The sequence below is a fragment of the Mauremys mutica genome, chromosome 7 (assembly GCF_020497125.1).
Source record: "Mauremys mutica isolate MM-2020 ecotype Southern chromosome 7, ASM2049712v1, whole genome shotgun sequence".
Lineage (NCBI taxonomy): Eukaryota > Metazoa > Chordata > Testudines > Geoemydidae > Mauremys > Mauremys mutica.
This window is the reverse complement of record NC_059078.1, coordinates 113,084,718-113,108,835: the sequence shown is the minus strand read 5'-3', so window position 1 is coordinate 113,108,835 and position 24,118 is coordinate 113,084,718. Positions and strand designations below refer to the sequence as shown.

At 41.7% G+C, this 24,118-nt stretch overlaps 1 protein-coding gene across 2 annotated transcripts in view; it reads right to left on the bottom strand.

The window, feature by feature from the left end:
- Positions 1 to 23,756, bottom strand: part of RGS10 (regulator of G protein signaling 10) — a 28,542-nt gene extending 4,786 nt beyond the window's left edge. The window contains exons 1-4 of one of the 2 annotated variants that reach the window (XM_045025828.1): positions 23,206 to 23,756; positions 15,073 to 15,191; positions 13,483 to 13,569; positions 2,715 to 2,858 (exon numbers count right to left, since the gene is read on the bottom strand). In XM_045025828.1, coding sequence (XP_044881763.1) covers positions 2,715 to 2,858; positions 13,483 to 13,569; positions 15,073 to 15,191; positions 23,206 to 23,254 — 399 coding nt within the window. In that variant the 5' untranslated portion in view covers positions 23,255 to 23,756. Of the gene's footprint in view, positions 1 to 2,714; positions 2,859 to 13,482; positions 13,570 to 15,072; positions 15,192 to 20,906; positions 21,042 to 23,205 lie in introns of those variants that run through there. The other variant, XM_045025829.1, reaches the window with a different exon arrangement.
- Between the last annotated feature and the right edge of the window lie 362 nt (positions 23,757 to 24,118).

Below are 24,118 nucleotides of genomic sequence, written 5' to 3'. Positions count from 1 at the left end.
CCCATCAGAGGTTCATGAGCCAGAGTTTGGGACTTACATTAACAGACCCCTCCTTTTCATGGTGACAACAAGGCACCTCTCATGGTGGGCAAATACTGTAAAGATCAAAACCAAGTTGGTAACAGTCCTGGAGTGTGACAACTACGCAGATTGCTGAGGTTTTTTTATAGACGTGCAGAAAGGGAGTTTTCTCTCTCTTTAAACTGAATGGATGAGATTCGTTGGCATCTCTGCACAGTACAGGTGCATGTACCTGGGCAAAGAGTTTGAAATTCACAAGGGTTCTATGAACCACTGAAGTCCCACTTCCCCATACTGAATAGCAGCCTTTGTGCTGAAACTGTATCCAAATAACTACATACACAGGGCCAAATACTGATACTCTTACTAATATTTAATAGAACCTTACCCCCACAAGAAGTCCCAGTGAAATCAATCGATCTACTTGAGAAGTAAATTGCTACTTGCCATGAATAGGGTCAGAATCTGGCCTTCAAGCTATGCCCTTTTATACTTTATAAACACAGTCATATCTCAGATTGTCCTTGTGGGAGCAAATTATACCACTCCTTGTGTCTTAATAAGGATTCAAGACAGAGAAGAGCATAATTGCTGCTGGAATACTACGTAGCAGGATCAGACAAAGGCTGCATTCCATACAGCGGAAATCTGCAGCAATCCCCAGATGTCCCATGTTTAGTTTTAAAACATTTACAGACATTCTTGAGTAGCACATTAACGGGACTCTCCTCGAACCTGGTTTAGTATATGTCTCTAATTCATACTTCTTTGGCTGTTCCCATCTATGCATGGATCCCTCTGCTGAAATGGAGAACAGTTAAAGTCTTTTGTACTCTCTCCAATTTCATTGTTACAGTCATGTAATCACCTACTATGTATAGTAACGTCAGGGTTTACAAGGACATTTTCTTTCCCATCTCCCCCAAGTCAAACAGATTCTTCCATGAAAGATTTTGCTTTGTCACATTGAAATTGGGCTTTAGACATTTCCACTGTTAATCATTTGGAATCCACTTCAAGGGGAGCTGAACCTTTGCTCATCAGCCCACTTCAATACCTGACAGATGCATTCAGCATGTGATGTTAACTCTGTTAAATATGCTGTTTAAATCAAAGAACTGCTTTGCTGTAAAAGACATGAGCCAAGGGGAAAATACAAATACTCAAAAGTCCTGAGGAGGGTGCAACTGGAAGTGGCAATGGCCATACTCTTTGGAAGCTGCAGATGAGAGTCAGTGACTCCACAGTCTATGGCAAAGTAGGTTAAAAAATGAAGAGAACCTGTCTCCAAAGTAGACATCTACAAAATTCTGCCCAAAGTTTTGCATTGCCAGATGAGCTGGGATTGGAATCCTAGGAACGAGCCCTCTCAAGCTCTGAGGAAGTTCAGATCTGCACTAGAAGATCCAAACCCTTCCTCGAGCTATAGAGATTTTTGGATTGGGATATAGAGGCTCACTTCCCAGCTCAGCCCCCCTCTCTAAAGCACAAGGAGATGAGAGGGGGTATTCCAGGACATCTGTCCCATTTTGAGTCAATGAGCAGCTGAAATCAACCAAGGAGAAAAGTCCTGAAGCAGACTCCAGCGACCACAAGGCAGCCAGTAACAGAATTCAGTGTTACTGAAATCAGCATCACTAGTGTCTCAGTCCGAGTGCACAGCAAAACATGGGCATGAAATCAGTCAGCTGATGGGTTCTCCAGATACTGACAAAAAACACAGAGGCAAATCCTACTGAGCTTCCACTGAAAGCCCCTTCAGCGTAACAGGTGGGGGCATCACATTAGGGGTCTGTGGCAGAGGTGGGGAGAAAGGATGGGGAGAGGTGGGGAGTATCCTCAGATACTCACTCCTGCATGATAATTATTTCAGCAGAAGTAACCTCCACGGAAGCACCTCTCCATGCTTGATAGGGATGGGACTCCTCCACTTCCACCTTCCATGCATCTGCTAAGTGCCCAGCCCAGGAGCTGGACTGAGGATATGATCCATAACAAATGCAGAGTGGCATGCAGTCACCAGCTCCCAACTTTATTAAGGAACCTTATGCTATCACAGATGGCTTATGAGTTTTCCCTGAGCGAGGGTTGCAGCAGCAGGCACTCTGTAGAGAGTGCACAATGTATAATGTTCCCTTTAGGGTACCGAGTGCGGTTGAGAAGAACAAAGAATTTAGCGAGCTGTTTTATTCTTAGCAGCTTTTCACTGTCATTTTTTAAAAGCTAACTAGGCCAGAATAGACTGAACTGGAGCCCGGGCTCTTCTGTGCTAGCCAGTATGTGGGCAGTGTCCTCTCCATCACATTGCCAGGAGAGGCTGGCAGAGCAGGACTCCTCTGCCCCACTTTGCCTAATTCACCTTCCCTCAGATTCAATTCTGTCCTTTGAAGTGCCCAACTCAGCAAGCCACCACAGAGTACAGCACATGGCATCCAACCCTTCATTCTGTCCTAAGTCCAGCGAGCGTGCATCACTGTGTATCTTGTAAGATCATTTGCTTTCATACATACATGGGAGCTCATTTTACCAGTTAGCTGGCAACGTGCACGCTCTGGCAGAACCAACACTATATACAACAACAGCCCAGGCCCTATAGTCCCGCCACCTCCCTATCCCTGCCACCTTCATTGCATCCTTCCACACCAACCATAAAATATGTCCTCAAGTGAGCAGGGTAAATGTAATAACTTTACCTGGTCCTGCAGCTTTTGAAACATTAGTGGGTGAGGTACTTCCAATATTGTCTCATTCAAACGGGATTGCCCTTCAACATTGACTTGGCAGGAAGCTTTACTGGACAGGAAAGTCATGTAAATTTCTTTAGCTTTTTCTTGCATCTGTGAAAGGTCAAATATTTACAATGGGAACATGTAACTTTGCCAGAGTCCTCCTTCAAGACATGCTAACAGCATGGGAGATGCCTCTATCAGGGGCAACATCTTAGAAATAAGGTATTTAGTCAGAAGAAGGAAAGTGTGCAGTAAGTCAGTCTTTTCATGTACATTCTGGCTGGGATTTCCAAAGGGTCACAAGGGAGTTAGTTACCCAGATCGTATTTGGGGACCTAACTCCTTTAGGTTCCTTTGACTATCCCAGCTCCTGACTTCTGTTCTGAAACATTTATGATTAAATACAAAGGACTTGATTCTCCTCTCACTTACACAGGTGTAAATCAGGAATAAAACTGGCAGGAGAGGACAATCAGGCCCCAGAATGCTACATCATGCAGTAAACTCTTTCCTCTTTTGTATTGTAGAAACAAACAAGCAAAGAGAGCAACCAAACAGAAATCATATACTTGTGGCCACACTATATCTAATACTGACATATACATCATTTCATTCATCATTTAGGAAAGAGATACTCCTTAATGAAAGGCCCAATCCTGCAACATGCTGAGTATTCATTGACTTTAATGGGGGCTGACAGAGCTCAGCACTTCATTCAAGAAGTCAGCCCATGATCATGCAATTATGTAACTACACAGAGAGGGCTTATCACTGTAGCTGAAGAGGTTAGGTGTGGCTTATTTGAGGTAATTTATTTTTCATCATTTGCTCTGACTGCAACGTATGTTCTGTTTCAGTGGCCTTTCTCTTCATAACGCAGGAATAATAATTATAATGCTTAGCACTCATACAGCACTCTTCAACTTCAAAGCACTTTATTAAGGACCCCAATCCTGCTTCCACTGAAATCAATTACAAAACTCTCCTTGCTTAGGAAGTTCATGGAAGCAGATAAAAGAATGAGCACAGTGGGAGACTATATTTATTTTAAAGCCACCTGAGATGTAAATCTCAAACTGGTGTTCTAAATGTTTCATGCTTAGAGCTGCATACCAGATATTTAGATAATTAGCAATGAGTAACCATAAATATTCTGTATTGTATATTTAATGAGGAACAGTATTCATAGAGCAGCACAAGCCAGAAGACTGCATCTGTGATGGGAAGTGAGACTGAAGAGGAAAGCACTTAAACCCTTGGCCAGGAACAAATCACAGAAATACTTTTATGTTTTACAGTTCAGAATAGACATGTGGGGATAATTTTAAAAAAAAAACCTATACAAGTCTGACTATCTTAGTGTATTCCTAAGGTCTAAAGAATTAACCCTCTCACAGCTGATAGCACACACATGTTGTGCGGCAGCATTTCTTTTTAAAAGAGAATATTCATTCAGGAGCACGAAACATTAGGATATAACAGATACAGTATCTCATACTGAAGGAGTATTTTTGGGACCCATACTGCCCAGGGCTGTGATCTTTGTCAATTTCACACTAAAGAGGGTAGGGTCACTCAGGCCTGCTTTCCATGCATCTGAAGAAGTGGGTTTTTTACCCACGAAAGCTTATGCCCAAATAAATCTGTTAGTTTTTAAGGTGCCACCGGACTCCTCATTGCTTTTACTGATATAACTATGTCCATTAGATGTGGTTTTTTAATCAATACAATTATAATGATACAAACCCTACTGGAAATGCAGTTATACTGGTATAAAGGTGCCTTTTACGAGGATAAATGCTTATTTCACTTCCTCAACCAGAATAAGCTATACCAATATAAGCACTTTTATATCAGTAAAACCTCATCCACACTGGGGCAAGAAGGGTAGATAACTTTAATAATATCGGTATAGTTAAATCAGCAATATTTTCTAATGTAGAGGAGGCTTCAAGACAGGGGCAATCAATTATTTTTTATCAAAGTCCAAATTTCTTAGTCAAGGTATAGTCAAGGTCCAGACTCCGGAGAAAATAATAATAAAAAATAACAATAATGGTGATAATAAGTAACTAAAAAGATTTCAGAGTCCGTTGAGAAGTGTCTGGTGATCCGGATTTGACGCATGGTCTGCCTATTGACGACCCCCTGCTTCAGGGTATACCTACGCTGCAGCTGGGAGGTGTGATTCGCAGTGCGAGTAGACAGATTCAGGCTACCTTCACTTGATCTAGTGCACTATAATGGCAGTGTGGATGTTGTGGCACAGGCAGCAATCCAGGCTAGCCACCCAAGTCCAAGCTCACCTGACTCCTTGGATCCCAGCTTAGGTGGCTAGCCCAACTGCAACATCTACACTGCTATTTTTAGCATGCAAGCTCGAGTAAAGTTACTGTGAGTCTGTCTATCCGGGCTGAGAATCACAGCACCTAGCTGCAGACATGCCCTCAGAGACCTTCCAGGAAAACCCACTGCTGAGCAGGAAGTAGGGAAGCCATGTCAGTGATTCAGTAGATGGCACTCTTCCTTCCTTCTTTGTCAGCTGGGTGATAAAAAAAGGACTGTGTTTTCTTATAAATAAGATTTAAAACTGAGATCTTACTCATGTGTGGTCATTAAAGATCCCTTGGAACTTTACATTAGTATACATGTGCTCGCCCCACTGTCCTGGCCAAATTCCAATTTGGACAATAAGGTTCTGTCTACAGAAATCCCCCTTGCTGTTTCAAATGGATATAATATTCCTCTTTACTTCCTTTCCCAGAGTCAAGTTCTGCTCTCAGACACATGAACGGTTCCCAGAAGAAAAAACTGGGGAACCCCAGATGTTCATCAGAAGCTAGACTCTGGTATTTAAACTGTTATTTAGCATTGCTGAGCTCTGTTTAACCATTGGCACGTTCCAGCCTAGAAGTGGCAGCAGAAATTCCTGAACATATGAAGTTTGCAAGGTGCTTTGAGATCCTTTGAAATGAAAAGTGCTATATTGAAATGAAAGGTGCTATATATATTTCTGCTACCATATGCAACAGGAGAATCTTCACTGTAGCATTTTGCTAAATTTTTCCCATGATTGAAAAGTAAAAAAGATTCCATATGATTGGATAGTTCTTAGTCCCTATCTGTGTTTAGTTTTAAAGTGCATTTGAAAAGGAAGAAATATTTTAACATTATGAGCAGATACAAAAGGTCTTGATGTTTGTTTGTTTTTAAATCATGAACACACAGCAACTGCATACAACCAATTCTAATGAAATGCTCACCATTATTTTTAATTAAAAAAAAACCATGTTGTTAATTAAACAAGAATCAGTTTTGCTCTATAAAATAATAGTGTCCAGGTGCTAGAAGAAGTGTACCAGGCACTAGTGGTGGGGCTTTTTGTTATTGTTTTAAACATATTTTTAAAACTGTTGAGTTGTTTGAAAGCTGGCTACTGAACATAACAATACTTCTAGTTAAGAACACTAATCAGCATTTACATAGCACGTCCGGTGATCAGCTTTACTGACATTAACTAATTAACAGAGGGGTGACTATAAAAAAAAAAGAGTTAATGTGGCAGAGGTACTGAAAATGACATTGCATGAGTCATCAGCCCAATTGTGGAGGGCACTGATGGTGACAAGCTGGGGAGAGGTAGCATGACCCTCAATTAATGAATATAAGCAGTAAAGGTATTTCAAAAACTTTTTACCAGCACATTTATGTAATCCTCATCCTGACGTTATTCAGACTTGTGCAAAGCCAAATTATGCTACAGATTGACACAAGAGGTCACAATAATATTGTGTCATAGAGAGATGCTTTTAAGCCATTTAGGCTACTAGGGGGGTCTGAACTCACCTGGAGGGTGTCTGTGCACGAATTTGCAACAGTTTTGTTAACCAGCCTGTGTGTGTGAACTCTTTAACCAAAACAAAAAACAAAACAAAAAACCCAACCATTATTCCGCTTTAGCTTAATTTGATAAAGAATGGGTTTAATCTAAATCGAAATAAGTCTGGTTTAAACCAAAATAAGAGTGTCCACACAGCCTTCTGTGCCAGTTTAAACTGGTTTAAAAATGACACCATAAGTTAAATCAGTGCAGGTGTGTGTAGAGAAGCCGTCGGAAAAGACAAATATGTAAAATGTGGTGGGAGATGACTTTAATAAATTTTGAATACACAGATATAGAAAAATAGGGACAAAAGACTTAGGTGGCTAAAGAAGGAAAGAGCAGGAAAGTCTCATTCTTTGAATTTTTTTAACAGATGTGGGACTGATCCAAAGCCCATGGAAGTCTTTCCCCTTCTCACTAATGGGCTCTGGATCCGGCCCTATAAGAGTGTGAACTGGACTTCTGAATTTATAGTGAAAACTACTGCCCAAGGGGTAGAGAATGCAAGGTACCATCCTGCCGCATCAGGCATTTTAATCCACATGAAGGAGCAGATCAGGCTAGCAGTTAAAGCCCTGGGCTGAGTGCCAGGAGTCCTGTTCCTGGTTCTGCCACCAGCTTGTTGTGTTCTCTTCGAATTTTAACATTGTAAGCCAGTGGCACTTATTTGCAACTTTCATTCTGTCCTAAACGTTTTTGCCTGTGAATAGTATTTGTTGTGAGAGAAAACACTGCAAATTATACAGGGCCAAATTATGGCTGCTCCAGTGTCTGTGGCAGGGCACTAGAAGAGGAAGGCAAAAGACACTGCTGTGTACTAATTTAGCAGCTGGCATCCTTCCGGTACAGGATAGGAGGCTCCAGTGTTGCCAGCTAGACACACTGTCCTCGCCCACTAGACACACTGATAAGAATAGGCAAGGTTACGATGCAGGAGCATGTATAGTATTTGTTATAGATGGTAGTAACTGTTGCTTGTGAGCATACTTTCCACAGTACGCCTGGAGGTACCATGCCGGCTCCTGGTCTCTGCAGGCATAATGTCTTCAGTAGCTGTTGCTAGTAAGGCAGTACACCTCCTCAAACCTGCCTCTGACCCCTAGTACCGCAGGACAGGCCCCATTTAACAAGAAAATAGGCCCAAAAGGCTTAGGACTCAGGGCTACCTCAATCAGCATATAGAATAATGGGCATCCATGGAAACCGGGTGTGTTTACTGTATGGGCCAGGTGTTGGCCTAAGGATTTACAAATTAAAAAGAAACCTAAAATAATTCTGTGAAGAGGAGACCTCCTTGGGTAAGAGACAATAGTCTGCAACTGTGTTAAAAAAAAAAAACAGCAGGAGGGACAAGATTTTATCCTCCACTGAGGAAGCAAGCTGATGGTGTGGCTGTCTCGTGAAAAGAGGGTCACAGCCCGACAGTAAAGCACTGATCTGCAATATTTTATTAGACATGAGAGTACCTTGTTAATTAAACCTAAGTTCTAGAATGCATGTTATGATTTTATTTCATATGTAACAATTTATTTCCAATAGTTCTACTTACTGTTACTTGAATCTGTATGCCTTGTTAAATAACCCTATGTTTGATTTCACTGTAAACACAACACAGCCTACGGCTACCCTACAGCCTATGTCGGCATAACTTATGTCACACAGGGGTGTGAATAAATCACCCCTGAGTGACATATGTTACACCGACATAAGCGCTTGTGTGCACAGTGCTATGTCAGTGAGAGAGCTTCTCCCACCAAGATAGTTTCTGCCCTCTCTCCGATCAGCTTAGAGCGTCTTCACCAGACACGCTGTAACAGCACAGCTGTGGCCCTACAGCACGGAATGTGTACACATACCCTAAGTGTTGTGTGTTAAGCGGAGTGGTGATCTGAGGGGAACTGGTAAGCTGGGTGTACTGCTTCTTGGAAGCAGCAAATCTGTGAATACCAAGGCCTTGACACTCCAGGGAGGCACTCGGAGGGCTCAGGGTTGGAGTGGGCCTATTGCTAACCTGCAGAGTGACAGTGAGGGCCCCAGCAGAGACAGATAAGGCCTCCTCACACTAAGGCCACATTGTTGCAAGGTGCCTCACAACCCTGGGTATCCCTGGGAAGCATCACATTAGCATAATATACAAATTAACTCCCTCACTGATGTAGTATTTCAGTGATTGCTGCAGAAATAACCTTCAGGAGACAAATTAGTGTTTCATGCTATAATAAATACTGTACAGAATGATTTCTATCTTTAAAGTTTCTGTTTAATTCTGTAAAGCAGATAGATAGATAGATAGATAGATCTGCAATAACTTTTAAACCCTACTGAAAATCCATAATGTATTATAATTCTTCTAGCCTCCAGAAGCTTTGTTAGTGTTAGACTGCTGACTGCGTACATTACGTAAAAACTGGTACTGAATAATTGAAGGTAAATGGGAACTAGTTAATCATTGTCCATTCAATATGGCAATTCATCTGAGGATTCATTGCACTATTATCTCTGTATGTCTGTTTACCATTTCCTGTGTCTGTGTGCACAATCCTAAAATAGAAACAATATAAAATAATCTGCATAGTTTTTTCAAAGGAAAAAAGCGTCATCATCCCACTGCAAAATCCTACAGAAGGACTTTTCGTGCAGTATCCATCTTAGAATACAATTTGGTACCTGTTTAAGCAACAATGGAGGCTACCTAACTCCCGAGCAGGGCCTGGGCCACTGTGCATCATACAGACAGAAAACATCTAGCCTGTGTGAAGAAAAAGATACTCCCTATTTGCGAACCAGCTGCAATGCCAGATCCACATCCACCAGTGAAGAAAGTAAGTTCTCTTGGAAGAAGAGGGAAGGGAACAGGCATATCTAGACACCAGGCCTTACATACTGCACATACCATACCAAGGTGATATTGTGCACAGTGGGTTACTTTCAGCAGTGATTTGTAATAACAAGGACCGAACAGGTGCTATGTGTAATGGCTTTTGTGCCAAGGCTAAATTAGGCCCCGTGAGTCTTGTCTTGCAATTAGCATGCTGAGGTGAAGACAGGGCACAGACAGCTTCTCAACCATGTGGACAACAGCCAGGCAGAATGCTGCCACTTGTGTTAGGAGGGCTTGAAGTGAGAGCTAATTAATGTACCCAGTGCCAGTCTATCTAACTTAAACAACTGCCATCATGGTAATATCTGAGCAGCTCCTACATATTCATAGCTTCCAAGTCCTGAAGGGATCATTGTGGTCATCTAGTCTGGTCTCCTGTATAACACAGAGAACTTCCCCAAAATAATTCCTAGAGCAGATCTGTTAGAAACACAACCAATCGTTATTTCAAAATTGTCAGTAATGGAGACTCCACCACGACCCCTGCTAAATTGTTCTAATGGTTAATTATTCTCACTATCAAAAATGTACACCTTATTTCCATTCTGAATTTGTCTAGTTTCAACTTACAGCCATTGTATGGTGTTACAAGTGAGTCTCATCTTACGCTGGGGCTACGTTCCGCTGTCAGCGCATAAAGCGAAAATCGCTTCTAGTCAAAATTACATTGAGTGTAATGGTGGGCGGAATCGCCCACACTACAGGTACAGTATTAAAATTGTTATTTTTCTCTCTTTTTTTTTGTTTTTGTTTTTGCCGACCGCACAAAGCTGAATTCACGCACGTTAAATGGGCGTAAGATGAGACTTGCCTGTATATCTTTCCGAAAGACTGAAAAGTCCATTATTCAATATTTGTTCTCCATGTAAGTATTTATAAACTATAATCAAATCACTCCTCAACTTTCTCTTTGTTAAGCTAAAGAGATGGAGCTCTTTGAGTCTATGGCTAGGTATGTTTTCTTATCCTTTAATCATTCTGATTGCCCTTCTCTGAACCCTCTCCAGTTTATCAACATCCTTCTTGAATTGTGGACCCTAGAACTGGACATGGTAAAACAGCAGCAGTTGCACCAGTGCCAAACGAAGAGGTAAAATAACCTTTCTACTCCTTCTTGAGATTCTCCTGTTTATGCATCCTTCCTGGGACAGCATTAGCTCTTTTCATCACAGTGTCACATTGAGAGCTCATGTTCGGCTCATTATCCACCACCACCTCCAAATCTTTTTCAGGGTCACTGCTTCCCAGGATAGTGTCCCCCATCCTGTAAGTCTGACCTACATTCTTCGTTCCTAGATGTATACATTTAGCCATCTTAAACTGCATATCGTTTGGTTGCAACCAGTTTGCTAAGTGACCTGTCCTCTTCATTATTTGCCTCTCCCCCTATTTTTGTATCATCTGCAAACTTTATCAATGATTATTTTATGTTTTCTTCCAGGTCATTGATAAAAATGTTAAATAACATAGGGCCAAAAACCAATACCCGTGGACCCCACTGGAAAAACACCCACATGATGACGAGTCTCTTTTTACAGTTAAATTTTGAGTCCTATCAGTCAGTTTTTAATCCATTTAACACGTACCATGTTAATTTTATATTAGTGTAGTTTTTTAATCAAAATGTTGTGCAGTATTAGGTCAAATCCTTTGCAGAAGTCTAAATATAACATCAACACTATTACTTTAACAAACTTATAATCTCATCAAAGAAAGATATCAAGTTAGTTTGGTAGGATATATTTTCCATAAACCCAGGTTGATTTGCATTAATTACATTGCCCTCCTTTAATTCTTTATTAATCAAGTCCCATATCAGCCACTCCATTATCTTGGTCAGACTAACAGGCATATAATTACCACTGACTCTTTTTAAAAATTAGCACAACATTAGTTTTTTCCCAGTCTTCTGGAACTTCCCAGTGCTCCAAGACTTACTGAAGATCAACATTAATGATCCAGCAAGCTCTTGGATGCAAGTTTTTGGGACCTTCTGATTTTACAATGTCAAACTTTAGTAGCTTGTTTCACATCCTGCAGAGATACTAGCAGAATGGAAAGAGTGTTATCATCACCATATGATGAGACTATATCATCTGTTTTTCCCCAAATACAGAACAGAAATATTTAAAATAGAAACAAAAATCATTCCCCCCTCATCCCAATCTCTCTCCTTTCCAGACTGTAGGAAAAACAACCTGATTAGTTGTTTCCATTTTGAGTATGTCCATCTATATGTGTATGCATAGACCTTACTGAGGGAAAACCAAGCCCAAGACATTACTTCTGTGTAGTTCTAGGCATAGTGAGGTCTGTTGTTGAGTTGGTTGAAAAATGTGTTTCCTTTGCTGCAGAATTTTTGTTGGCAGAAATTTGAATACTTAAAAATATTTTGGTTTTCAGTTGTAAATTTTTTCTTTTTATGACAAATCAAAATTTCCTGTGGAAAGCAGACATAACAACAGCCATACTGGGTCAGACCAAAGGTCCATCTAGCCCAGTACCCTGTCTTCCAACAGTGGCCAGTGCCAGGTGCCCCAGAGGGAATGAACAGAACTGGTAATCATCAAGTGATCCATCCCCGGTCACCCATTCCCAGCTTCTGGCAAACAGAAAAAGTTTGCACAAAACACTTAATTTTGCTGAAAACCCAATTTTCCGCTAAAAAACAGTTCTAAGGGAAAATTTTCAACCAGCCTTGATCCATAGTCATTCCTGTGTCTTGTGGGAGCGAACATCATAGTCTAGATCCAACCTTGACTTACACCTGCAAGACTCCCTCTGAAGGCTAACAATTTAATGGTACTAAGGGTACCATCCCTCCTATTTCTGATGGTTGCCGGCACACTGGGGAGTGTACAATGCACCTTTCTAGAGCAGGTGTAAAGAGTTCTGCTCAGCAAACTCCCTAGCGCTATCTCCCTGCAGAGTACCATCACTTGGACTATCCAGCTGCAAAGTGCTCGTCCAGCAACAAAGGCCATAATTTAGCCCTTGATGTCCACATAGAAAGTCTAAAGCTGGGATTCTCAAAGAGGCCTAGGGGAATTAGTCACCCAGCTCCCACTGACATTCAATAGCATTTTGGCATTTAACTTCCTTTGGACGTCTCAGCCTAAAACATTAATCAAATTACATGTGTTAATTGTCGAAACATTCTCCAATATTTGCAGGAGCAAACAAACAGAAAACCAGTAAACATTTCAGGCCTGATTCCACATAACGTGCTTCTGATCTCACAATCAGAAAATGCAATTAGACCCCTGTGCTCATGTGAATCCAATTGCAGGATTGGCACCTATGCAGCATAAAGAGGTCATGATTAGAGCTGACCAAAATATATTCAACAGAACAGTTTTCTGTCGAAAATGTAATTCAGTCAAAATCTAAACAAATCACAGGAATATGCTAATTTTGAAGAAATTTTTGAGAGGGGGAAAAGTCTAAATAAATGATTTCTACTGTTTTGGTTCCATAATGTCAAAACATCTCATTTTGATACAGTAAAAATGTTTCAACTTTCTTGTTTTTATTCATTTTATTTAAATTTGTATTTGGTAAAATAATTAATTATATGTATTATATATCAAATATTAAATATATTATAATAGAGTCTATATTGTAAAGTTACATCATTATTGAAACAAAACATGTTTAGCTTTATCAAAGAACAATGATTAGACATTATTAAAACGAAACATTTCAGTAGTTCCAAACTGAATTATTTTGGAATTTTGATTTCACAGGAAATATCAATTTTGGCTTTTCATTCTGATTCAGAATAAAATTTGTTTTACTAGCTAGCTACAACGAGATCTAGTTTTGATGATTTCTGATACATTCCTTCAATATATTTGTTTGCACGTACATGAAATACAGCTAACTACGTAAGTAGGAGACAGGTTATAACCCCTAATGCTACCATGGAATCTTTTTTGACAGGTAAAGTTTAATTTTGAAGGAAATACCTGTTTCTTGTCTTGCGTTTTCTTAAATTCTTCACATGCTAACCAGAACAAAACATTTTCTTCACTAAATTCTTTCTTTAAAAATTCCTGGGGAAAGAAAAAAAAAGTAAAATGTTAGGGTCTGATTTTTCAGATGTTTATTTCCCCTCCCACTATTAGTCTGTAGAAACGAGATGCTCTTTGGGCCCAGGATTGTCTTTTATTATTTTTTGTACAGCACAAAATGAAGCCACCACCTAGGGAGCAGCAGGTGCTACTGGACTATAAACAAACAACATATTCAATGTTTTAAAAAATACAATCCATAAGAACTAGCCTAGCTAAATTCTAGTCTTAAATTCTGTCAACCAGCTAATGAGAGGAATGTATCTATCATCATTAAATAACTTGATCAATTTAAAATTGTTATTCAGAAAGAACACAGGAAATACACAAACTCAGTAGTAATAAGCATAAAGATCTGTTTTAATGAGCTTCATAGATCACTTGGGATTCTAGTCTATTTTCATTTGACATTCTTTACCGGCAAAAACTGCAAATGAAAGTGCTTCTAAACATGATCATCAGTAACAATAAATTATCTTAAAGTAAATTAAATCAAAAGATGTATTTGCACTCGCCAGACAGTGTTTAAACAAACCACATTCCTCCTAAAGCAAAGCATTTTTTAAAATGGAAAATATATATATATATTTAACATGTGTATAAAAACAACGACTGAAATATTTATAGTTCTGGGATGTTCAATTTTCACTGTCAAATGTGAAAAAAGGAAGATTAAATTATTTGCTGGCACCGGGAATTCTAAAAGCATTTGGATCAGTCTAGTAATAGTAGTAGCACTTTCCACAGTGGTCTTGTATAAAATCACTTCACCGCAGCCCCTGGGTTTGATTGTGCAAATCATTACTCAAGCAAATAGTTTTTATTTATGCAAATAGTTACACTGATTACTAGCATGATAAAAGGCTTGCAAGACTGAGGGCTGATGGGCCACCCCCAACATACTTGAGTCACAATCCTGCATTGTGATCGGTGTGGGCAGACTGCTGCTCCCACATGGAGCCCTACTGAAATTAAAGGAGCTCTGCTCAGTTCACCTGCCCGGGTCACAATGCAGGATCGGGCCCGTACTCAGTTACTCTTGCTCAGTTGCAGTCATTGGAATAATTTATATGGATAAGGGTTACAGGATCAAGCCCCAGTAGTGGATATTACATGACAGGAGACAGTAATATTTCAGAAAAGACCAAGTTTCCTTCTGCTCCGTTATTTAGCCCACTGTGGCTTTCTAACCCTTACTCCTGTCGTACCCATGAAATTGCCTGTCATCTGTTCTCTGGTTAGAAAGGTTCAACCAATCTTTTCCCCTGTGCCCAAGGATAGGCTGTTGGCAGAGGATACCATGTGAAAAGCATAGCAAATGCCCCAACTCAACTATTCTGTCACCAGTGCTTAATTCACACATCTAGTTATATACAAATGTATACCCTTATGCCATTGGTACACCACCATTATTTAATGCGGATACATATTAAGCTTCAAATGCTGTTTAAAGTCTATGCAAACATTAATAGTTAAGATAGCAACCCTAAATCGTTTCACTCCTTCTGGATCTTCTAGGAGGTTCTCTAGTGATGTAGTCCATCTTGAGGTTCCTTTTAGGGTTTGTTGGCTGCTGCCTGGTTTGCCATCGCTGTCATTTATCTCTGAAAAATAAATACACCAGCTTTAAAATAATGAACATGCATTTCTCTGATCCCATCACTACCCTCCTCAACCCCTTCAAGTCATAGCTGCTTTCTTAAAAGGAGATGTGATCGCACTGAAAAGAAACATGTATTTTTCCATTCTGCATCGTCTCGAAGAGCTTGTTTTCGCTGCTACAGTTTGCTCAGAGTTAGTACAATCCAGTTACTCCACTCACACCAACCTGATTTGAGTGGAGCGACCACACTGCAAACAACACTCAGGCTAAAAAGAGCGATTTGATTAGCAGCTGATGTGCTCTTGTAACTCCTGCTGCGGCATCCCCACAGCTTTACAAGTTCAAGCATCAGCAGCAGTCAAGGTTCAGCCCACCCTGACAACCCAGTTAATGAGCTAGAATAGAAATTGTTGTGTGTGGATGAGGGTCGGGCTGGGGGCAAAACCTCAAGCTAACCCTGCAGTGAAGGCAAAGCCTAAGAAATGTAAAAGCTGCTTTACAATCAGGGAACTCAAGAGCAGATAATGTCACTGTCTTATCTGAGTTAATTTGCCTTATGGACATGGAACATTACTACCAGGGCCTCAGTTGTAAAAGGGCTGCGAGCTTGTTTCTGGCACTGTCAGTGCTATTGGCTGGTTTAGATCACCCACACCGAAGTTATGAGACAAATCTTGGTAAGCTGCCTAGATGAGATTTCTTTTAGAAATGAACACTCATGACAGAGTGGGGGCCACAGATGGAGAAAGAAAAGTGATGATTTGTTTAGGAGGTGATGAGGCCTACAGATCAAACCATTTTACTGGGAGGGCAGCTAGACAGGTAGTGGAACTGTCTCGTGCAGTCTTGGAAGACACATACTATTGGGCAGTTTACTTTTGATTTTCTAAAGTCAACTGGAGTTTTGCCTGAATAAAGAGTGCAGGGTTGTATCCGACTAATACGCCATACAGCATTCTCACAAATGTTCCGAAGTCTGAGGAGAAGGAAGAGATGGTCTAACTGCTGAATCTACATCTGACTGACTAACAAGAGATGGGTTTATTAAACCGCAGGCTGCTGAGGCCAGATAGAAACAAATTCTTCACTGGCTACCATTCTGCAGTCCTTCTTCTTGGAAGGGCTCCGAGTATTTTACTGCTGAATTGAAAAGCTTTATAATAAACACAGAGCGAGTGTGATCTTCCATTCGCTGCATGCCCAAAACTTCCAATAAAAACAGCGGGAGTCTTGGCCATTCAGGGTCAGGCCTAAAATCCTATCTAAGATTGCTAGACATTATAAGACTGGGAGTCTAATTACACATTCCTTGCACACTCAAAACCCCACTGTAATCAATAACGCTCTTACTTAGGTCACCTTATTAATAATAAATACAAAAGGGCATTTGTAATTGAAAGCTACGCAAGTAGCGACCAATCCTGCTCACTTTTCTCACCAAAGTAGTCCATTGAAGTCAATGGGACTATTCATGTAAGGAATTTGAACAGGATCAGACCCCTATTCTATTAACAGTTTGGTATCTCGTTTCTATTTATTGGCATGTTTATTTTTATAAGTCCTTCATTTCACCTTAACAAAGCCACTGTTCAAAAATATGGATCTTCTCAATACATATTTGGACCCAGGTTAGGGCTCTTCCTCAAGTGTGGACCTAAACTATTATAGCAGTTGTCCAAAAAGAAAAAAAGAAGAAGAAAATGAAAAAGCATTATACAGAGTAGAGATTCAAACATCAGCAGATAGCTAGAATGATAAATGCCAAAACTGAAAACCTATGGAAAACTGGCATTCCAGAAAAGCCTATTGTGCTAAGTGGCTTTTGGTTGTTGGAGGCTTTTTTGAGGTCTTTTGATGAGTTTTCTCTGATAACAGTCAGATGGACATCTTTCATAGGAGTTCCTCTTTCCATGGGGAATAAAACTCGGCAAGAGGGTCAAAGCATCTCAAGTTGCATAGACTCCATTCACGTATCGCTGCGTAAGGAGGAGACACTCACCCTCATGCACCAAATCAACCAAATATAAAGAGAATAAAAGGAAGATATTTTAAATTAACAAGCAAGTGGGACACATACTAAGAGTATACTATAATACACAAGCCATTTCATTAGCATGTCCCTCCTTCATCTGTTGTGATCCCTCTTTTTGTCATCTCTAAGTAAGCCCCCAATCCTGCACTTCTTTCATAGAGATGCAGAAGTCCATGCATAAGAAGGATCTGGACCTTGTAACTTCTTCAGACCAGGACTATAACTTATTTGTCTGTAAAGCACCGGGAACATCTATGATGTTGTACATATAAATAAAAAGAAAAAAAGTTTCCCCTGAGATGAACTGTGGTCTAGTGGTGAAAGCACAGGACTGGGAATCAGAACATTTAGATTGTTTCCTGGCAGCTGCCACGGACTTGATGTGTGAACTTGAACACGGCACTTTAACTTCTCCATGCCTCAGTTTCCCCTTCTCTCCTCAAAAGGGAGTTGTGAGGTTTAATTAATGTGTGTACAAGGCATGTTGGGATCCTGGGGTAGAATGTGCAAAATATTGTTACTTGTATAGAGTCAGATTCTCATGTTCTGCAAATATCCACTGTCTGTACACAGTGACCAAATCAGAATGGCAGTGTTTTCCACTCACAAGTGTAAATAACTACCCCATGGGCAGAGCAGTGGCGAACCAGACCTATTAGATATACCCTTTAGGGGAGTTGGATTTTATGTCTAGTCTTCTTTTGCTCTACCAAGCAAAATGGACTGTAACGGTTACTCATCCGTTGTTTTTTAAAAAGCATGGCAGAAGCACATAACATGAGAGACGAGAGGCAATATGGATATTTACTTCTGAGAGGACTCTGAAGCAGACTGACTTTAGAATCCCAAGATAGACCCGTGCTTTTCTTTTTTCCATGATATCTCTAGAACACTAGACAACAGACCACATTGTGGCCTGCCTTGGGGATGAGGAAGGGCAAAGAACTTCCTCCCCACCTGATGCCTCTCTGCAAGGACAGGGCACAAGGATCATGCCAGTCGGGTGACACTGGCAATGCTAACTTCCCCCAAGTGGTCATGGAGTGGTGGGGCTATGGTCCGATGTGGCAGCCACCTTCCCCAACAAGCCTCAAGGGCTTGGGCAAAAAGAAACTCAAGGGAGGACCCAGCCCGCCCGGGCCAGAAAAATTCTCTAGCCAGAAGGAGCAACTGCAGCACGCACAGGCAATATCATCAGACTGCTTTCTACAATTTCTCTCCCTTGTGCTCACTGGCCATTCACTCCAACCCCTCCTTCACAGTCTCTTCATTTCAGTCTTACTCTATTTACCCCCTAAGTTCCCCTGCTTCCTACCCTCCTCCTTTTCCCCTGCCCTACTTTTCAATATCCCCTCTCTTGTCTTTTCATTTAGCTATTCTCCTCCTCCTTAAACCATACCCAAAGAATTTTAAAAATGTAAATGAGATATACCCACTTCTCCATTCCCCACACCTCTCCCAAAAATACTGTGGCACTAACAGGATGTTTGCAGACCACCACTGTTCACTCTGCTTGCATGTTACTTCCCTTTCCCCCTACCCTTTGTCTTTCCCGTCTACTTCCACAGAAACTCTTCGGGGCAGGAGCGATCCAATACTGTGTTGCACAGAGTTTAGCACAATGGGGCCCCATTTTCAGATGGTCACTTCCATAATACACATAATAAATAATAGGCCCTTTCCCCTTCTGCACAAGTGTAAACGTCTACAGAAGGTACAAGGCCGTGGGGAAACAGGCCCCAAATACTTCTGATAATATTAGAATCGTTGTAGCTCTGCATTTTCACTATATACAGTTCTGAGGCACCCCTCATCTCAGTTACTGAGCACTCACATACATATTTCTAGTATAAGAATTGCCCCCAATAAGATCATAGCTCTCCACTCTATACACAATTGCTTAAATCCGTCTGATTCAACAGGTTCATGTGTTCCATACAGAGAATACTTCTTTATGTCTTAAAATAGGCAAAAGGTTTGCCTGGACCTTACTCAAGGAACTAATCTATTAAAGTTCTACTGAACTCTCTTGAAAAAAAATCACACTTATAATGGAATTTATATACAATTCTTCACAACTAATTTATTTTTAGAATGTAATGGTGAAGTTTATTTTAGTATATGAAATATGCTCTCTGATTCTTAGCTATCCCTCTTCTTGTCATTAATAAGATCATCTTATTCCATCAGAAGCCCTGCAATTATGCTGACATGTAGTTTACATACAAACTGCATGCTTGCCAGTGCCAGCAATACCTAATATCCAAATGATAGAGTAATTCATTTCTTTTTTAAACAGCAGATAATTATATGCACCAGTAAGAAGAATGCAAAGGAACTACAGAAAAAGGGAGCTTTTCTATCTGAACTTTTGTAGAAGATAAAAATGTACAGTAGTAGATAAAGATGTAAAATAACTGATCTTTCTTGTTTTGGTGGAAAAACACTCACTATCTTATCAACAGACAAGGAAACCAATAAGTGGAGAAAATACTATTATAAACATTCACAACATAGTTTTACACGGGACCCCACCATACAGTCTTTACTTCAACAAAACTTCCACTGACTACAGGATCACAGTACATTTTCTTATATTATGTGCAGTGGTCATTGCTTGTACAAACAAAGCTAATGTTTGGCACTTACACTAGTTGCAGCATTATTTTAGGGAGCAATCCTATATTATCTGTTTTTGACCATCACAAAATACTATTACACAAGACACAAAAACACCTTGTAAATAAATATTTTTATAAGTGATAAATGAAAAGGCAACAGTAATTTTTTAAAATGTTCTAACTACCACACTTGACACTATCAGTATCTGAAAGAGCAAATATTTGTATTATACAAACAAGAAGTTCCATGCTAACATTAACTAGCAAATCAGAACTCCGGGCTCTGGACCTTGCTTTGAAAGAATAGTGTTAAAAAACAGAAGAAACCACCAAACGTTAGCATTACATGCTTACTGTTTCAAATAATCAGGCGATTCAGTACCTGGGGTGAGATGTTCACATGCTCCTAAGTGATTTAGCAGCACAAGTCCGCTTTGAATTTCAGTGGAAACTTGTGCACCTGTTAGATAGGCACTTTGGAATACCCTACCCATAATTCTGAAGCGTTGCAACTACAGACATATAACAAATTTTTAATAAACTGTGCCTTGCGGCAACATATCACACAGCAAAAATTCATGCATCTTACAAAACTTTGTTACATCAGCCATTTAATGACTGTTCTTTGCTTATCCTTTTCCATATATGTTTTCTGCAAAGTTATTAACAAAAGACAGCAGACATGACCAGTTAATCAGCCAAGTATGTACCGATATAGCATTTTTTCCTTTGTTCCCAGTGTTTAAACAAATAGCATCAATTCACAGAACAGTTAACAAAATCCTTCCCCTTCTCCTATAAACTTATCTTGAGAGAACTTTGATTGCACCACATGCATTTGCTCCTTCTTCACCCTGAATCAGGCCTGAGTCCTTTGGAAAGCTGTGAATACTGACAGATGGGCTTTTTATTTTTAAAAGTGCACTTAGCCCATTGCATTTCTCTGTGATCATAAGAATGCCATTCCACTCACAAGCAACAGTCCTGAATTAATAAACCAAGGTTATGAAACAATGAGAAATTGTTCTTAACTGTTCTCCTTAACAAGGGAAAATCCCCTTACTTTCCATGTATCCAAGTGCCACTTGATGAGTCCAATAGATCAACTTTTTCTAGTAGCTGCTGTATTTTAAAGGATCTATGGGCTACAAAGAGTTGTCCTTTGCCGTTTTGGTTTGTTCAAAGCATAAGCCTTAACATCCTCTTTTGAGTGTCTCCAACAACAGATGGCAACGGGATTCTAGTTTTAACTATACGGAAGGAAATTAAAAGTATGTTCTGCATTTGTAGCATCTCTGGAAGCATTCACCAAGCACATAACTAAAAAAAAAACAAAAAAAAACCCTAGACTAAAAGCCACGCTCAATTTTTCTTTGGAAGGCTTTAATGAGGAACTTGCAAATTCGTAATCTTATTGTACATTCCAGAAGTAATGCTGCTACTGAGGATTCTTAGTTTGTTATTTTTATCCAAATTATTTCACAAAGAATAATATATGTTATGTTAGTTTCCTCGAGCCACTGCACCTGCTGGGTCAGTGAAATTCTGTTGTAAAATGTTCTGTATTGAAGTGCTGTAATATTCTAAAAGTGTCTTTAAAAATGACATTCTGGGGTTCCATGTCAATGACGTCCATATCAAATGTAAGAAGATGGTCTTTCTAGATGACAGCTCTCCAAAGTCAATTTGGGATCTGAAAGTCAAACTAGGTTCTTTCTAGTTAGGAAGTCACCACCAGTAACACAGATTATCTAATCAGAATTTAATTAAAATTTTAGTTGATGTATGAGCTACAACAGAATCCAGCTCCCTCCTGTAGAGCCTCTACAATGGAAAAAACTATGCTACACCTAAATTATAGTTTCTGAATCTTGTGCTTAAAACATAACCTACCAGTTTTATATTATAGCCCCAGAAGCATACAAAGCATTAAAAGGTGCATAAAGACAGAAAATGCTACATGGTACACTGTGTCCATCTGCATCAGTGAAGGCAAACACAAACGTCAGAAGTATGTATGCCCCCCTCCCACCAAAGTTCACTTTAAGCATCTTAAAAGCAATGGACAGCTCTACAGCCATATGAATCATCAATAATGCCCTGTACTCAGTTAGTTTACGTCTAATTAACATCATTATATCTGAATATTGTAAAAATCCAGATACACTGACGTTTCAGATCTGAAACTTGCCACCGCTGCTTTCGGCCACTGCATATTTTGATTCGCTTTATAACTATTACCAAGTCCATTACATGAGAATTAGATAGCTAAAGCTATGTATTTGCTATTTTAGAACTGCACAATTGCAGGGCTGCCCAGAGGATTCAGGAGGCCTGGGGCAAAGCAATTTCGGGGGCCCCTTCCATAAAAAAAAAGTTGCAATACTATAGAATTATATCCTCGTGGGGGCCCCTGCAGGACCCGCTTGCTCCCCCCACCCCGGGCAGCCCTGCACAATTGCATACTTTGAGAAATTATAGTGGACTTTTACAATCATACTAAACCTCATAAAAAGCTGTAGTTCATGCATAACTCAGAGGAAAGGCAGTAAAATCTGCAGGTTGATACAATGAAACCATACATGCATGCCTTCTTTCTATTCCTCTGTACCATCCAGCTAGTTAAAGCACCTGAATGAGACTTTATCTACTTGATTTGTAGAGGTGCTGCGCACCCACAACTCCAGTTGAACTCAGTGGAGCTGTGGGGGTTCATCACTTCCGAGACTCGGGCCCTATTTGAACCTAATGTCATTTGGCACTGTTACTTTCACTGGTGTTTGTTACAGTTTCTTATAATGTAGCCTCCCCTCTGTCACACAGCAGCTATGACTCATGTGCAGAGAAGGAAAAGACAGTTAACAAACCAAAGCACATCTGGAAGCTGGGCTCCGGATTCCACTTCGGCGTGCTTTATTTTTCAGACACACTAAAAAGAAAACTCCATCCTTCCTCTTTCAGCTAAACTTCCTCTTCGTCTTGAAGCCGCTTGCGGCCGCAAGCGAGAAGTGGTTGTATCTTCTCAACACCAAGCCAAAGCTTCCTGGGCCGAAAGGCGCCTGCAAACCAGAAGAGTCTGGAGAGGCACCAGCACCTCTGGCTCCTGCTTTGGGTTAATCGTTGGTTTAAAAAAAAACACCCGAGGGCAAATCCTATAATCGGGACCGAGCCAAAGGTGCCGGGGGAGCTGCCCCTCCAGTCTGGCCCCAGCGGCAGGAGGCTGGTGCTGGCCGCTCATGCCCTGCCTGGGGAGGCTGGGGGTGTGGGTTCCCGTCCCGGGGTTCGCTCGCCCCGAGCGCCGGAGCCCCCAGCGCGCGGCCCCGCTCCGGACCCCGGCTCGCCCGCGCGAAGCTCCCCCTTACCTGACGGCGGCCGCTTCCTGCTGAGCCTGCTCACCGCCCGGGTGAACATCGCCGGGGGGCTGCCCGGCTCCGGCCGGCCGGGAGCGGGAGGCGGTGCCCGCGACGGGAGCTCCCTGCGCCCCAGGAGGCGCCTCCGGTTGCGCGCCCTCTGGTGCCGCGGCGAGGGCCGGGCGCTCCCGGCACGTCCCCAGCCAAATGAGACGGGCCTGCGGTGAGCGCCCTCCCTGGGCTGGGACACCCCTAGGAGGCGCCCCGCGCGGCCGCTCCCCGCTGCTCCTAGGAGACCTCCGGCGGGGCGCGCTCCCTGTGCGCGGCCATCCCGCGGAAGCGCCTGAGGTGCGTTCGCTCCGCGCCCTCCGCCTCGGGCTGCCAGGCTCCTGCGCCCCCCGTGCGCTCCCTCCAGCTGCCCTAGGAGGCGCCCGGGCGCCCGCGCTCTGCAGCTGCCAGGCGGACTCTGGGCGCTGACTCAGGGGCCGGGCGCATCCTCCTCCCTCCGCCCGCGCACAGCCGCTGCCGCCGGGCTCCCTGCGGTTAGGAGCCGCATGCGAAGCGCAGCTGCCGCCTTTTCCTCCTCCAGTTTCAAAAAAAAAAAAAAAATCGAGCCCAGCAAAGGGGCGAGCAAGGGCAGGAAAAGCACCAAGGAGCCGCCAGGGGCGTCTGCAAGCGGGGCCCCCTTCTCGGCTCCCCAGCTGTGCAGCGGGCACCCACCCCCTCCAGACGCCTCCCCCCTCCTCCTCCAAGGAGCCTGAGCTGGGTGATGGGGACCAATCAGGGATTTCCCTACACCCCTCCTGAATTTCCCCAACACCCTCCTCACCACCCCCGGTGGTCAACTAGTTACATCAGTGTTGCCAAGGTAGTCATTGGTTGGAAATTTGAATTGAAATTGCAACATTAATACACACTTTAAAAG